General features: G+C 47.0%; 1 protein-coding gene across 1 annotated transcript in view; it reads right to left on the bottom strand.

Moving 5' to 3' along the window:
• Nucleotides 1-15,423, bottom strand: part of RNPEPL1 (arginyl aminopeptidase like 1) — a 29,161-nt gene continuing 13,738 nt past the window's right edge. Inside the window, exons 7-11 of the mRNA XM_032225124.1 lie at nucleotides 13,039-13,151; nucleotides 11,226-11,334; nucleotides 9,616-9,843; nucleotides 6,587-6,729; nucleotides 1-2,281 (exon numbers count right to left, since the gene is read on the bottom strand). Coding sequence (XP_032081015.1) covers nucleotides 1,997-2,281; nucleotides 6,587-6,729; nucleotides 9,616-9,843; nucleotides 11,226-11,334; nucleotides 13,039-13,151 — 878 coding nt within the window. The 3' untranslated portion in view covers nucleotides 1-1,996. The remainder of the gene's footprint in view (nucleotides 2,282-6,586; nucleotides 6,730-9,615; nucleotides 9,844-11,225; nucleotides 11,335-13,038; nucleotides 13,152-15,423) is intronic.

Below are 15,423 nucleotides of genomic sequence, written 5' to 3'. Positions count from 1 at the left end.
TCGCAAACATTCGTTTAATTCAACATTTATAAGTGATGTTATTGTAAGGCATCCAGGTACATCTCCAAGGAATTTCCACCCTGGTTGCATACATTCTCCTGGAAAATAAAAATAAAAACGCAGGATAACAAGAGCTCAGGATGGTAGAAAGATGTGTAGTGGTTGCGGTTGTGGCCTGACTGGAGCAGGCGTCAAAAGTGCTGCCAATCAAAAACACCTTAAAACGGGAAGGTATTTTTGGCAAGGTGTGGGATTCAGCCGGTTCGGGTGAACCGTTAGTTCTGGTGGGCATTTGTCCCCCCGCTGCCCCCGCTTTCCTGTCCTATATGTCCGTTTTTTACCTCAGCTAATTCGCACAGCACAGCGGATTCCCGTGAATCAGCTGTTTTACTCACAGGCGTTGACATAGAAAGTAAGTTTCGAAGCTTTAAAAGGTCAGGTTTTTTTAATGCTGCAGGCACGCAAAGAGCGCACACTCACCGAACCAGTTGCATCCCACCACTGGTTTCTGGGGAGATGGGAACCCTGCACATTTCCAAATGGCGGAGGAATTCCGGAACCGCTACGCCAAATGATCCCAACCCAACTCAAGCCACTGTGGAGTCCGACTTCATTATCGCTCGTCCTCCCTTTTGTCTGAAGCCCCAAATGAAACGATATTTCAGGGGGGAAACAGACAATTGAAGCACCTTGGGGGACCAGGAACCAGTTTTCACCAAGTGGGAGGCAGCGGACACGCATCCTCTCTGCCGGAGCTGGACGCTGGAGTGGTATCTAGGGGGTTATCTGCCCACCTTTACTGGGACGGAGAATAAATATTACTCTTGAACACAGAAAGAAAATCCCAGAATTGCTTTGGTTAAAAACACGTGAAATGGGGGTTGCGTGAGCTCGTGTGCGCGGGGGGGGGGGGGGGGGGGGGAGAAATGAACGAAGGGGTTGGAAACCACCAGCGGCACCATCCAAAGACCACAGCGCCACAAAGATGCGAAGACAAAGTCAGTAGGTTTACAGCAGCCTCAGGAAAGGCTTTTGTCTGGCTGGTTGGTGTTTTTTTTTGCAAAGATTTAACACTCCTATTTTTACCCGTGGTGGAAAGGAAATAACGACATTGTACTGTTGCATTTGGGGACTGGCCACTGACATAATCGTGGCGCAATCTCGCAAGGGCCTTCCCGTCCGTTCCTGCTGGGCAATTGTGCGCCTACTACACCGTTAACCGTTGGGCTGGCTGGTCTCCGAGGAAAGCAAAGCAGTGTTAAACACCCACGTTCCTACCACCCCACTCCCAAGGGTTGGCTTCTGCCCCCCGTGCCCCCCCCCGTCTCTATAAAGCCTGCTGTGCGCTCACACACCTTCAGCCTGCGCACCCTACAACCAAATCTCTTTTCATCCCTGGCCCATTTTTCCAACCCATGTCCTGAAATCGGCAGACACCGCTTGGAAGAAACGTTTCATTCTTTAGGGTTCCGGGGGGGGGGGGGTGTCACGAGCGCAGCGTACAACGGGACAGATCCCGACATCAACATTTACCATGATCCTAATCAGTTTTTTTTTCCCCCCCTTCCCTTCCAGCCCTGGGACCAGGGAGGATTCTGCCTCCTTCAAGGCCAGGCTTTGGCGAGCGAGTGCTGGAAATTGCGCTTCGTTGGCAGATGCACAAAAAGAAAAAAAGAAAATAATGCAATCCGATGTTCCACATTCATGATGCAACCAGCCCAACCCATCGCTTGTTCCCAGTCGCTGCTTATAGAGTTAGGAAAGGAAAAAAAATACATCCCTGATATCTCGCTGTGCCTAGGGGTCAGGCACCTGAAGGCACGTAGGACTCTCGATGTACACACCTGGGGAGGGATTTTGAACAAAAAACCCAGCCCCCAACACCCCCCCCACACACACACACCCCACCCCAGCAGTGGCACGAAGGGCAAGAGAGGGCAGTCCTAACTTGGCGTTTTTGGCTGGCCCCTCCCAGCTTCCAAGGTCCAGCATTGAGCTAAGCAGACACATTGACGTCCCTGAGAGAAACGGCACCGTGCGCGGCTGCTCTGCCCTCAAGCTCGGAGCCCGGAGGATCCGCCGCCGCCGCCGCCGCCACCACAGCGGCCGTGTCCGTGGCAAGAAGTGGTGGGTTCAAGCCCTGGGTCAGGATCTGATGGATGGTTTTCCGCAGGTTCGGGTGGAGCTGGGCTTGGGTCTGTAAAAAAACCTCCAGGGCGAAGGACTTGAGGGTGCCGGTGCAGAGGTCCTCGTATAATGGAATCGTGTACATGCGGGACATCTGTAACGCAAGCAGAAGGAGGCCAGGGTCAGCCCAAGAGACTCGTATGGAATTGGATCGTCGTCGTAAAGGAAACCTGGGACCAGCGGTTCCACCACAAAACCGTGTTCGACTAAAGCGCGCTCGACGAAACCGCGTAGCTGACGTCATCACAGCGTGACAACAGCACGGAGAAAAAAGCACGCTGTAAACGCTAAAGCTAAAATGAACCCCTAAACCTAATCCCCCTAAACCTAACCCCCCTAAACCTAACCCCCCTAAACCTAACCCTTAACCTAACCCTAAACCTAACCCTTAACCTAACGCTAAGCCTAACCCTAACCCTTAACCTAACCCTAAACCTAAACCTAACCCTAAACCTAACCCTTACCTTAACTTGAATCGGCTTGCTTTCAAAGCGCTATTTAAAGCGCCCTTTTTTCTCCGCGGTCGCTGTTGTCGCCCTGCTGATGACGTCAGCGACGCGGTTTAATCGGGCGCGCTTTAGTGGAGCGCGGTTTTGTCGTGCCACGGGACCAGCTACAGGTTAAGTAGTCAAAGGATGAAAATTTTCCTAAAATTCCTGCTGCCTCTCCCTGCTCTGAGCTAGGCTTCATAAAGTCACGAAGCAGACTCCAAAACCCCCTTTTTTTATTAAGCTACGATGAATTCCTCTCATTCATATGGCAGACAGTCTTTCAAGGGTGAATTTACAACCACAGACCTTAGCAGGCTTGGAGAGCTGCCAGGCTGATATCTTCCAAATGCCACGTTGTACTAGAAAATACTTGGCAAGGAGTCTCTGAGAGTCACAAACAAATCCTCACACTAATTAAGCGAACTAATTGCCTCCTGCAAACTCTGCTCCTCTTTATTCCCTATGGGAGGGGCCATTCACCGTCCACCTGTGGCTTTACTCCCAGGTCCCCCCTTGTTCCTTAGCTGTTCTCTTCGTCTGGCAACTCTGTGCATGCGCGCACTGGGAACAGGCTCCAGCTGTTCTTCTGCCTCACTGATCTCTGACTCCGAGGGCAACTGATAACTGTCGGACGGCCCTGGTGCCCTCTCTGTTTCCGACACAGAGCCCTCATCCGAGCCTTCCCCAGACTCCAGGACTGGCCCATGTTCCTCAAGGAGAGAAGCAACTTAGAACTGAGGAGAAATTTCCTGACAGAACAATTAATCAGTGGAACAGAAGTTACCTCCAGAAGTTGTGGATGCCCCAACACTGGAAGTCTTTAAGAAGATGTTGGATAGCCATTTGTCTGAAACGGTATAGGGTTTCCTGCCTAAGCAGGGGGTTGGACTAGAAGACCTCCAAGGTCCCTTCCAACTCTGCTATTGTACTGTACTGTAAATCCGTCCATTCCCCACCATCCAATCAGAACTGAAGAAGCTTCTTGGATGAGAAGCGAAACATCTTCCAAGAAAAACCAGAAAGTCCAGGTTCTTCTTGAAAAAAGAAAAAAAAAGAAGCATTTTGGGGACAACCATGACCTGGATGACTGAGAATCTCCATGAACTTTTCAACTGTGATTGTAAGTTGATGATTAGCTGTAATGTCTGCTAAGCCAGTGTTTCTCAACCTTGGCAACTTGAAGATGTCCGGACTTCAACTCCCAGAATTCCCCAGCCAGCGAATGCTGGCTGGGGAATTCTGGGAGTTAAAGTCCGGACATCTTCAAGTTGCCAAGGTTGAGAAACACTGTGCTAAGCATTCTGAAAGAAAGCTCTCTGATGACACCTAGTGGCCCATTCCCCCAGGATAAGGAGGAAAACATATTTATTTCAGTAGTAGCTGATAATTCGGTGCTGCCCAGGTATTTATTTATCCCAACCCTCCTTCCATGAACGTTGCCACAATTTCTAAAGTTGGACTTTCCCCTTTACCAGAGGCAGCCCCCTTGTGGAGTTCTGTGAAGCTGTTATCATGGCAACTCCACAGCGCTGTCCACTAGAAACCATTTTAAGGCAGTACGGTAGAAGCCATTTTAGGGCACAACAGGCTGTATTTTAACAGAACACACACCCTGAGGGGTTTTAGGGGTGTCTCACCCTCCACGATGTTTGTTTCCAGAGGGAAGTAATCTGCGTACCAAGTTTGGTTGAAATTGCTCGAGGCAGACTTCAACTCCCAGAATTGCCTGGCCAGGGAATTCTGGGAGCTGAAGTCCACACATCTTGCCAAGGTTGGAGACCCCTGATCTGGGGTGGCATGGGGAAATTAGGCTGATGGCTCTCCCCATCAGCCACAGGGCAGCCAAGTAGAGCTATGGCACACTGTTGACAATATAGAGTTGAATACAAAGGTACAGGTAGTCCTCAACTTACAACAGTTCATTTAGTGACTGTTCACAGTTAGAACAGCACTGAAAAAAGTGACTTATGGCTGTTTTTCACACGGCCGTTGCAACATCCCCGTGGTCATGTGATCAAAATTCAGATGCTTGGCAAGTGGTTCATATTTATAACGGCCGCTGTGTCCCAGGGTCGTGTGATCATCTTTTGCAACCATCTGACAAGGACAGTCAATGGGGAAGCCAGATTCGCTTAACAGCCATGTTACTAATTTAACAACCACAGTGATTTACTTAACCACTGAGGCAAGAGAGGTCATAAAGTGGGGCAGAATTATCTTAACAACTGCTAAGGGCTTAGCAACAGAAATTTTGGGCCCAGTGGTGATCGTAAGTAGAGGACTACATGGGTTGGCTCATGGTCCTTCTATTCCACCACTTCAGCCAACAAGTACCAAATAAACCTTTTTTGAGATATTTAAAATTTAATAGCTGGCGCAGTGAAGGATTGGACCGTGAGTAAGAACACACGCTCATAGCTAATTGGTTAAAGAGAGCTGGCCACTGCATGAGGGAATCTGAGCTGTGATTGGCTGCTGTGAGAGTGAAGGGGGAGTTTCCTTGTTTCCCGCCTTTTCCCCCCCGTGGTGCTATCTGTAATTTACCTCATGATGCTCGTGCTGTGATGATTTACCTGAGGATGCTCCTGTTTGCCTCTCTTATTTACTGTAAAAATCAATCAGAACAGAGCTGGAAGGGACCTTGGAGGTCTTCTAGTCCAGCCCCCTGCTCAAGCAGGAGAATCTATACCATTTCAGACAAGTGGCTGTCCAATCTCTTCTTAAAAAGCCTTCACTGATGAAACACCTACGACTTCTGGTGGCAAGCTGTTCCACTGGTTAACTGTCCTCACTGTTAGGAAGTTTCTGTGTTGTACAATACAGTCCTTTCAATAGTTCCGAGGAGGCTCCACACCCATTTGCACCCCTCAGGTGCGGCTGAGAAGAACCAGTTTTATAGAAATAAATATAAAAATATCATATGGAGGGAGAGAGAGAGAGAGGAGAGAGAGAGACATGGCTAAACCTCCAAGTGGCCTGAAGGACTCTCTAAAAGGATGCAAATGACCAGCTGTCTGCAAGGAGCATCAATCCTTCCCTTCCCAGAAGTTTCTTGGATGAAAAGTGAAACGTCTTCAAAAGCAAAACCAAAAAGTCCAGGTGCCTTTTGAAAAAAGAAAAAAACGACAACAACAATAGAACACCTGTGGGACAACCATGACTGGGATGGCTGAGAATCTCCACATATTTTTAGGCTCAATTGTGGTTACCTGACGATGCTCCTATTTGACTATTCGCTGTAAAAATCAACTAGAATAGAGCTGGAAGGGACCTTGGAGGTCTTCTAGTCCAACCCCCTGCTCAAGCAGGAGACCCTATACCAGAGATGGCGAACCTTTTAGACCAGTGTTTCTCAACCTTGGCAACTTGAAGATGTCTGGACTTCAACTCCCAGAATTCTGGGACTTGAAGTCCAGACATCTTCAAGTTGCCAAGGTTGAGAAACACTGTTTTAGACACTAGGTGCCCAAAATGCGAGCGCACATGCCCAAAATGAAAGGTGTGCGCATGTGTGAATGTGCGCATGCGCTGACATGTGCATGCATGTGCGACATGCGCAGCAGAGACCCAAAGACCAGCTGGCTGGCAGGAGGCGGGGCATCCCCACTCCAACAATGCAAAAAGAGATAAGATCTTTTTCTTTTGTGAGTCTCTCTCTCTGTCTTTCTCTCTGTCTCTGTCTCTCTCTCCCTCCCTCCCTCCCTCCATATGATATTTTTATATTTATTTCTATAAAACTGCTTCTTCTCAGCCTCTCTGGCTCCATTTGGACCCCAGCTGAGCAATTTTCCTCCATTCCCACGTCCAAGTATCAGCGCTTCCCAGGTCTTTTGTGCATCAACTGGTTTCCTGCCCCAAATCTTCAGACCCCAAGCAGCCCCAAGCTTTTCAACCCGGCAACCGGATACCTGGTTTTCCAAGAAGCGACGGACTTTGTGAACATCAGGATAGTAATCGTTGCGGACGATGATCTGCAGCCAGCGGATACGAATCTCGGCGTTCATGTTTTCCAGCTGAGCCGAGTAGCATTCGGACAACTTTGTTATCACCTCTGCGGAAAGACAACATTTCTCTCATTTGCTTTTGATTCAATTTAGGGGCCATTCAAGAGCTCCGGGTGGTGCAAACGTATATGTTGATTAATGATTTCTGGAAAACCATTAAGGTGGAAACAAGATGGATCTCATTCCAGACGACAGGCACCAGAGAAAAAACACTTTCTGAGTCCCATAAGGCGATAGTGCTTAATCAAGTGACCTCACCGGACAGCCAGAAACAACCAATAATCAGAGCAGTGTGTCAGGCCCGGAAGCCATCTTTTGCCTTGGGCCTTCCGGCCTGCCACATTCAATGCTGTGGGAAAATGGGAGGGGGGATTATATGGAGTATTGTATTGTATTGTATTGTATTTGGTTTATTTGTATGCCGCCCTTCTCCAGGGGGGACTCAGGGCGGCGAACAACTCAGGGGGGAGAGGGAACATAAACAACAGTACACATAATTAAAATACACAGAAGTCACACAGCCATACCAGTCGAGAGGGGAGGGGAACTCATCAACCCCAGGCCTGCCGGCACAGCCAGGTTTTGACGGCTTTCCGGAAGGCCTGGAGAGAGGTGAGGGTCCGAATCTCCGCGGGGAGTTCATTCCAAAGGGCCAGAGCTGCTACAGAGAAGGCCCTCCCCCGGGTAGTAGCCAGATGGCATTGGCTGGTGGACGGAACCCGGAGGAGGCCGACCCTGTGAGATCTGACGGGTCTTTGGGAGGTAATTGGCAGCAGGCGGTCTCTCAAGTACCCAGGTCCAATACTATGAAGGGCTTTATAAGTTACGACTAGCACTTTGAAGCGTATCCGGAGACCGATCGGTATGGGAGATATATAGTCTAAATGACATTCCTTTCTCAGAGAGTCAAGGACACCTTGCCCTGCAGCTGTAATGGTGTGACTGGGAGGCATCTCCAGTTTTGGAAGGTGCCCAATTGGACAACGTGATGGGCATATGGGTGCTGGGCAGGGACCTGAACTTTCACTTGGGTGGGGAAAACCTGGAAACTTTCAGATTCGGGTTTTCCCAGATGTGCCAATAGGTAAAAGGTAGGAAAAGGTTCCCCTCGCACATACATGCTAGTCGTTCCCGACTCTAGGGGACGGGGCTCATCTCCGTTTTAAAGCTGAAGAGCCAGTGCTGTCCGAAGACGTCTCCGTGGTCATGTGGCCGGCATGACTAAATGCAGAAGGCGCCCGGAATGCTGTTACCTTCCCACCAAAGGTGGTTCCTATTTTTCTACTTGCATTTTTTACATGCTTTCGAACTGCTAGGTTGGCAGAAGCTGAGACAAGTAATGGGAGCTCACTCCATTACACGGCGCTAAGGACTCGAACTGCCGACCTTTCTGATCCACAAGCCGAGTGTTGTAGCCACTGAGCCACCCTTAGATGTGCCAATATGACATCTCTAATAAAATGGAACTTTGAGGAAACTCAATCCAGGGAGTCTTCTTTCATTGGGGGTGTTGCTTGGAACCCTGACACAGTGGGGGCAAGGGAGCAGAATGCAACAGACTCATCAGACTTATAAAAAGAGAGTTGCTGGAAATGTCATCAGACGCCAGGCTCACACTACCACATGTGGTGGACTTGTACTGAAGCTAAAAGATATCGGACTAAAATTCACATGTGGTTGGAGAAAATGATAACATAAACACATAAGACTTAAAACCAGAACTTTTCTTATTGGGAATCATACCAGAAACATACAATAAAAACTTGAAATATTTGATTGTAAATGTTTTAACAGCGATAATAGAATGTGCCGAAATGAGTAGACTTACATTTGAAATTAGAGAACAGGAGGATGAGCAATTTTATAAGGTATGGGATTTGATTTACCAATGGTTGGATAAAAAAAACCTGGAAATGAAATTGTTTATTAATGTACTACCAGAAAGTTATAGTCATTGTTATGAATTTTTTTTTGCTATGAAATAGAGTGTTTGATCATATGATATATAAAGGACAATAATGTATTCAATGTATAAGAATGGGATGATTTGAATCCTATGTATAATTGTAAGCACTGACAATGTTATACCGGAAAGATTTTTATATGTTAAATGGACTAAAGATGATGTAATGAATAATTGATACATATATGAATTGAAATGTTCAATAACTACTTGGATTAGCAATGAGAAACTATTTCTGGAGTTGAATATGCCACACTATAAGTATTGTATATTCTATGGATGATTAATATTAGCGGTAACTTGAACACACAATACTCAATGATAATGACGTATTTAGTAATGTTTGATGGATAACCAGTGATCTTATTTTTAATTGTAAAAACTGATGCCCAAAAGTTTGTAACCAAACAACATGCTTGACGAAATTGAGGAAAGTTTTTTATGTGTTGTTTTGTTTTTGTTGGTTTTGTGTGTGTGTGTGTGTGTGTGTGTGTGTGTGTGTGTGTGTGTATATATATAGTTGTATTTGTGCTGATAAATAAATAAAGGGACACTAGTATAGATCTATTTCAAGCTATTTAGCTCTCATCAGCTAGCCATACCCTTACTGGGAATCTTTCATTGGGGGTGTTGATGAGAGCTAAATAGCTTGAAATAGATCTATACTAGTCTCCCTTTATTTATTTATCAGCACAAATACAACAAATGTAACAAAAAAGGCAACAGTAAAAATATTGGGTTCCTGTCTGGATGGTCTCTTGTGACGAGCCGATAGACAGAGAATGGAAGCAGTAAACTTCCTCCCATATTTGGGCATACCAGGGGTTGTGACTCTAAATATATATATATATATATGAGAGAGTTTATGTAGCTCAAGAGTCGAAACTGAAGGGACCTTGGTAGTTCTCTGAGCTTGGTTGTTTTCTTGCAGACATTTCATTACCCTACTACCATAGGTAACCAAACTCACCGTGTGGCAAGGGCGACCCATCCAGTAACCGATCCAGGAAAAGCACCGTTTGGAATGTTTGCCACTCGGCGATGTTGACGCTGTTCGCAGCAGCTCCTGCGTCCAGAGGCTCCGTGGTCCAGAGATGGAACAACGTCTCCACCGGCTGGGTCAAGCTGGATCCCTGAGATAAGTCTGGTTCGACCAAAGGAGGCCCTGTGGCATTGAGCCAGCGGTCAAACTCTAGCCCTGCAACAGATTCGCCAACAAGGGTCAACTTGGATACCCACGATCATGTGATCAGAATTCAGATGCTTGGCAGCTGGCTGCTACTTAGGATCTATCTATCTATCTATCTATCTATCTATCTATCTATCTATCTATCTATCTATCTATGTGTCATCTATCTATCTATCTATCTATCTATCTATCTATCTATCTATCTATCATCTATCTTCTGGAGGCGGGGGTGGTGATAAATGGGCAGTTTTCACCAGTTTTTTGATCGCCTGGGGCATCTGTACGCCCCATTTTCACACACAGACCCCAGAAGCATTCTGTAGGCCAAAAGGGCTCATTTTTTGCCAAAAAAGGGCCGTTTTCACCCATTTTTTGGGCCTCCTCTGTGCGCCGTTTTTCACACACCCCTTCACCTCCAGAAACATTCTGCAGGCCAAAATTTTTGGCCTTACCTTTCACTTCCAGGGTGGGCAGGGCAGCCTCATGGTCCTGGGCGGGCCAGATTAATGGCTATTGGTGGACCATATTTTAAGGATCCATGATGTATGACGTCGCTGTGTCTCAAGGTCATGTGATCGCCTATTGCGACCTTCTTGCAAGCAAACTCAATGGGGAAGCCAGGTGCATTTCACAACCATCGCATACCCACATGATCATGAGACCAGCATTCACATGCTTAGCCACTGGTTCCTCTTTTATGATGGTTGCAGATCACCTTCTGCGACCTTCTGACAAGGGGGAAGCCAGATTCACTTAACAACCGCGTTGCTCACTTAACAACCGCAACGATTTACTTCCCAAGGGTGGCAAGAAAAGTCGTCAAATGGGGAAAAATACACTTAACCACTGTCTCACTTAACAACATAAATTTTGGGCTCGATTGTAGTTGTAAGCCGAGGGCTACCTGCAGTTTGTCTCCTCCATCTGGGCAATACTCCTAAGATATATGTGTGTGTGTGTGTGTGTGTGTGTGTGTGTGTGTGTTACATTCTGCCCATGTAGAAGGAGGAGAGCCTTCTCTGTGGCTGCTCCGACTCTTTGGAATCAGCTACCCCCAGAGATCCGGACCATACCCACTCTCATGGCCTTCAGGAAAGCTGTAAAAACCTGGCTGTTCCAGCAGGCCTGGGGCTGTTGACCTCATTGTTGAGGTCCAGCCCCGATTAGAATGAATGTATGTGGTGTTGTGATTTTAAACTGTCTTTTTTTTCTCTCTTTTTTTTTCTCTCTTTTTTTTGTAAGCCGCCCGGAGTCCTTCGGGATTGGGCGGCATATAAATTTTGATAATTAATTAATTAATTAATTAATTAATACATACACACATAAATACATAAATAAATACATAAATAAATACATAAATTAATAAATAAATAAAATGTCCTCTTCCCTACCTATTTTGCAATCGATGCTTTGTTCTTTCAGGTCTGGAAAAAATGCCAAGAAGGAATCCAACAGATCTTGGGCTACAACGCTTGTGAACTTGTACTTCTCGATATAAGTCTGAAAGAGAGGCAGCATAAACCCAGGTTACAAAATTAAGGGAAACAGCAAGGTTGAGCAAGGGGAAACTGAAGGGGGCCGGAGTGGAAACGGCCAGAAAAGCAACAGAGATGAAGACACATATACTAGAGAACAAAGTAAAATATCACAAATTGAAGGAGCTTCCCCTAAGAGAAGAGCAGAAAATAACCAAGGTTTAAATGAATCAGGACCAGCCGTGCTGGATTACTAATGCTCTGACACAAAGATCCCCACTGATGGAAAATATGTAGAGGTCATTCTTCCAGCACAATATTTTTTCGTTAAATTACAGCGGGCTCCAATCCTTTATGACAGCCCAGTAATTTAGGGGACGGAGACTAAATTCTGAAATAAAATCAATAATGCATACTTTAAGTTTTTAAGTTCTCAGAGGCTGGGATTTTAACTTCCCAGAGGCTGGTGGGAAGAGCTGCTGGTTGTGAGTGGGGGAGACTGAGAGGGAGTACAGAGGACAAAGGTAGAGTAAACCTGCCTCCATTGCATTTTAACTTCCCAGAGGCTGGTGGGAGGAGCTGCTGGCTGTGAGTGGGGGAGAGTGAGAAGGAGTACAGAGAACAAGGGTAGAGTAAACCTGCCTCCATTGCATTTTAATGTCCCAGAGGCTGGTGGGAGGAGCTGCTGGCTGTGAGTGGGGGAGACTGAGAGGGAGTACAGAGGACAAAGGTAGAGTAAACCTGCCTCCATTGCATTTTAACTTCCCAGAGGCTGGTGGGAAGAGCTGCTGGCTGTGAGTGGGGGAGACTGAGAAGGAGTACAGAGAACAAGGGTAGAGTAAACCTGCCTCCATTACATTTTAATGTCCCAGAGACTGATGGGAGGAGCTGCTGGCTGTGAGTGGGGGAGACTGAGAAGGAGTACAGAGAACAAGGGTAGAGTAAACCTGCCTCCATTACATTTTAATGTCCCAGAGACTGATGGGAGGAGCTGCTGGCTGTGAGTGGGGGAGACTGAGAGGGAGCACAGAGAACAAGAGTAGAGTAAACCTGCCTCCATTGCATTTTAACTTCCCAGAGGCTGGTGGGAAGAGGTGCTGGCTGTGAGTGGGGGAGACTGAGAAGGAGTACAGAGAACAAGGGTAGAGTAAACCTGCCTCCATTACATTTTAATGTCCCAGAGACTGATGGGAGGAGCTGCTGGCTGTGAGTGGGGGAGACTGAGAAGGAGTACAGAGAACAAGGGTAGAGTAAACCTGCCTCCATTACATTTTAATGTCCCAGAGACTGATGGGAGGAGCTGCTGGCTGTGAGTGGGGGAGACTGAGAGGGAGTACAGAGAACAAGAGTAAACCTGCCTCCATTACATTTTAATGTCCCAGAGATTGGTGGGAGGAGCTGCTGGCTGTGAGTGGGGGAGAGTGAGAGGGAGTACAGAGAACAAGAGTAGAGTAAACCTGCCTCCATTACATTTTAATGTCCCATAGATTGGTGGGAGGAGCTGCTGGCTGTGAGGGGGGGGGGAGACTGAGAGGGAGTACAGAGGACAAAGGTAGAGTAAACCTACCTCCATTGCTTTTTAACTTTGTTTTGAGTCATGTTTTTTCGAAGGATTCAGCTGAAAACGCCTGATTTGAACTGATACTGACTGGCAAAGTTGAAGGGGCAATAAGTATCCATGGGCACCCATGCGTATACCTCCCCTCCCGCCCCAAACCAGATTACTAACTCGGAGAAAGGCATCGAAATGTGTTGGGTCTCCGCACAGCTGAGACAGATAGTAAACAAAGCAGAACCCTTTCTCGTAGGTGAAGAGGTTCATCAGGTTGCTGGGATTCACACCTGGGGGGAAAAAAGGAAGAGAGGATAAGAGTGATAGAAAAATAAATGGCAAAACAGGTACTCCTCGACTTATGACCACAATGGAGCCAAAAATATCCACTGCTAAGGAAGACAACTGTTAAAGTGAGTTGTGCCCCTTCTTATGACCTTCCTTGCCACAGTTGTTAAGTGAATCACTATAGTTGTTAGAGAGGTACAGGTAAAGGTTCCCCTTACGCATATGTGCTAGTTGTTCCTGACTCTAGGGGACAGTGCTCATCTCCATTTCAAAGCCGAAGAGCCAGCGCTGTCCGAAGACGTCTCCGTGGCCCCGTGGCTGGCATGACTAAACGGCGAAGGCGCAAGGTAGGCTGTTCCCTTCCCACCAAAAGTGGTTCCTGTTTTTCTACTTGCATTTTTTACGTGTTTTCGAACTGCTAGGTTGGCAGAAGCTGGGATAAGTAACGTGAACTCACTCCCTTATGCGGCGCTAGGGATTCGAAACGGCGAACTGCCAACCTTTCTCATTGACAAGCTCAGCGTCTTAGCCACTGAGACCCCGCATCCCTCTATAGTTGTTAGTAACATGATTGTAAAATAAATCCGGCTTCCCCATTTAACTTTGCTTGTCGGAAGGTTGCAAAAGGGGATCCCGGGACTCTGGGACACTGCGACTGTCACAAATATGAGTCCACTGGCATTTTGATCACGCCACCATGGGGATGCTGCAACGGTCGTTCAGTGTGAAAAACGGTCGTTAAGTCACTTTTTTCAGTGCCATTGTAACTTCAGATGGTCACTAAATGAATTGTGGTAAGTGGAGGACCACCTGTAAACCTTTGGGGTGGGGGATTATTCTTCGTATTATAACTTTCTTTGGAATGGACTTTTTAGAACCATCACTGGGCGTGTTGTTCTACAAATGCAATGCGGAGTCTCAAAGAACTGACAAATCGGGTTCAAAAAAATCTGGGCTTTTTGGGTGGTCCCCGACTTTTCCAGCTTTGCGGACCAGCGAGGATGGGGGGGGAGGGAGGGCAGGGAGAGCGGATGGTTCTGAGTGCATAGCTCCATTTGTGCCAGCAGCTGGGCATGAATACCTCCATTTATCACTCACCCAAATTGAACTTCACGTGTGAGCTCCTGTCACTCACCCAAATTGAAGTTGCAAGTTACAATAATGCAATACAATACAATAGCAGAGTTGGATGGGACCTTGGAGGTCTTCTAGTCCAACCCCCTGCCTAGGCAGGAAACCCTATACCGTTTCAGACAAATGGCTATCCAATATATTCTTAAAGACTTCCAGTATTGGGGCATTCACAACTTCCAGAGGCAACTTCTGTTCCCCTGGTTAATTGTTCTAACTGTCAGGAAATTCCTCCTCAGTTCTAAGATGCTTTTCTCCTTGATTAGTTTCCACCCATTGCTTCTTGTCCTGCCTTGAGGTGCCTTGGAGAATAGTTTGACTCCCTCTTCTTTGTGGCAACCTCTGAGATATTGGAAGACTGCTATCAAGTCACCCCTGGTCCTTCTTTTCATTCAACTAGACATCCCCAGTTCCTGCAACCGTTCTTCCTATGTTTTAAGTTGTTCGCATGGCCCGGCTCCAAATGGGCCATCGGAGGGTACTGGGACATGGCCAAGAGGCTGGGGACCCCTCCTTTAGAGGGTTTTATGAACCCAGCCAATCTCCCACAAGCTAAGATTATTATTATTTTGTCTTTTAATGACCCTGTAATCCCTTACATCAGGGTGGAGTTGGGGCAACTGAATGGACTCAGTGTTTACTGGCCGAATGCTCTTCCTGTTGCCAAGGCAGAGTTTGCAGCAGATAATTACTCATTGTGCCCAGGGAGAGAAAATTCTGCCGCTACCTAGGATCAAACTCACAGCCTCCTGATCCTGAGGCAAGAGCTGGGCCACTGCACAGTTCTGACCTAGACTTCACAATACCATGAAGCAGACTCTTTGTCCCGATAAAACCCCTTTTTTATCATGTGAATTCCTCTCATTCACATCCAGCAAAGTCTTAGCAAACAGTCTTTCAAGGGTGAATTTGCAACCACAGACCTTATCAGGCTTGGAGAGCTGCCAGGCCCATATCTTCCAAACACAACTCTGTACAAGAAAATACTTGGCAAGGAGTCTCTGAGAGTCACAAACAAATCTTCCCACTAGTTAAGCGAACTAATTGTCTCCTGCAAACTCCATTCCCCTTTCGCTCCTCTTTATTCCCTCTGGGAGGGGCCATTCACCGTCCACCTGTGCCTTTAAGAGTCGACCCTTGTTC

This window comes from Thamnophis elegans, chromosome 10 (genome assembly GCF_009769535.1).
Source record: "Thamnophis elegans isolate rThaEle1 chromosome 10, rThaEle1.pri, whole genome shotgun sequence".
NCBI classification, from domain to species: Eukaryota; Metazoa; Chordata; class Lepidosauria; order Squamata; family Colubridae; genus Thamnophis; species Thamnophis elegans.
Note: the sequence above shows the minus strand (reverse complement) of the source record. Positions and strands in the feature narration are given on the sequence as shown.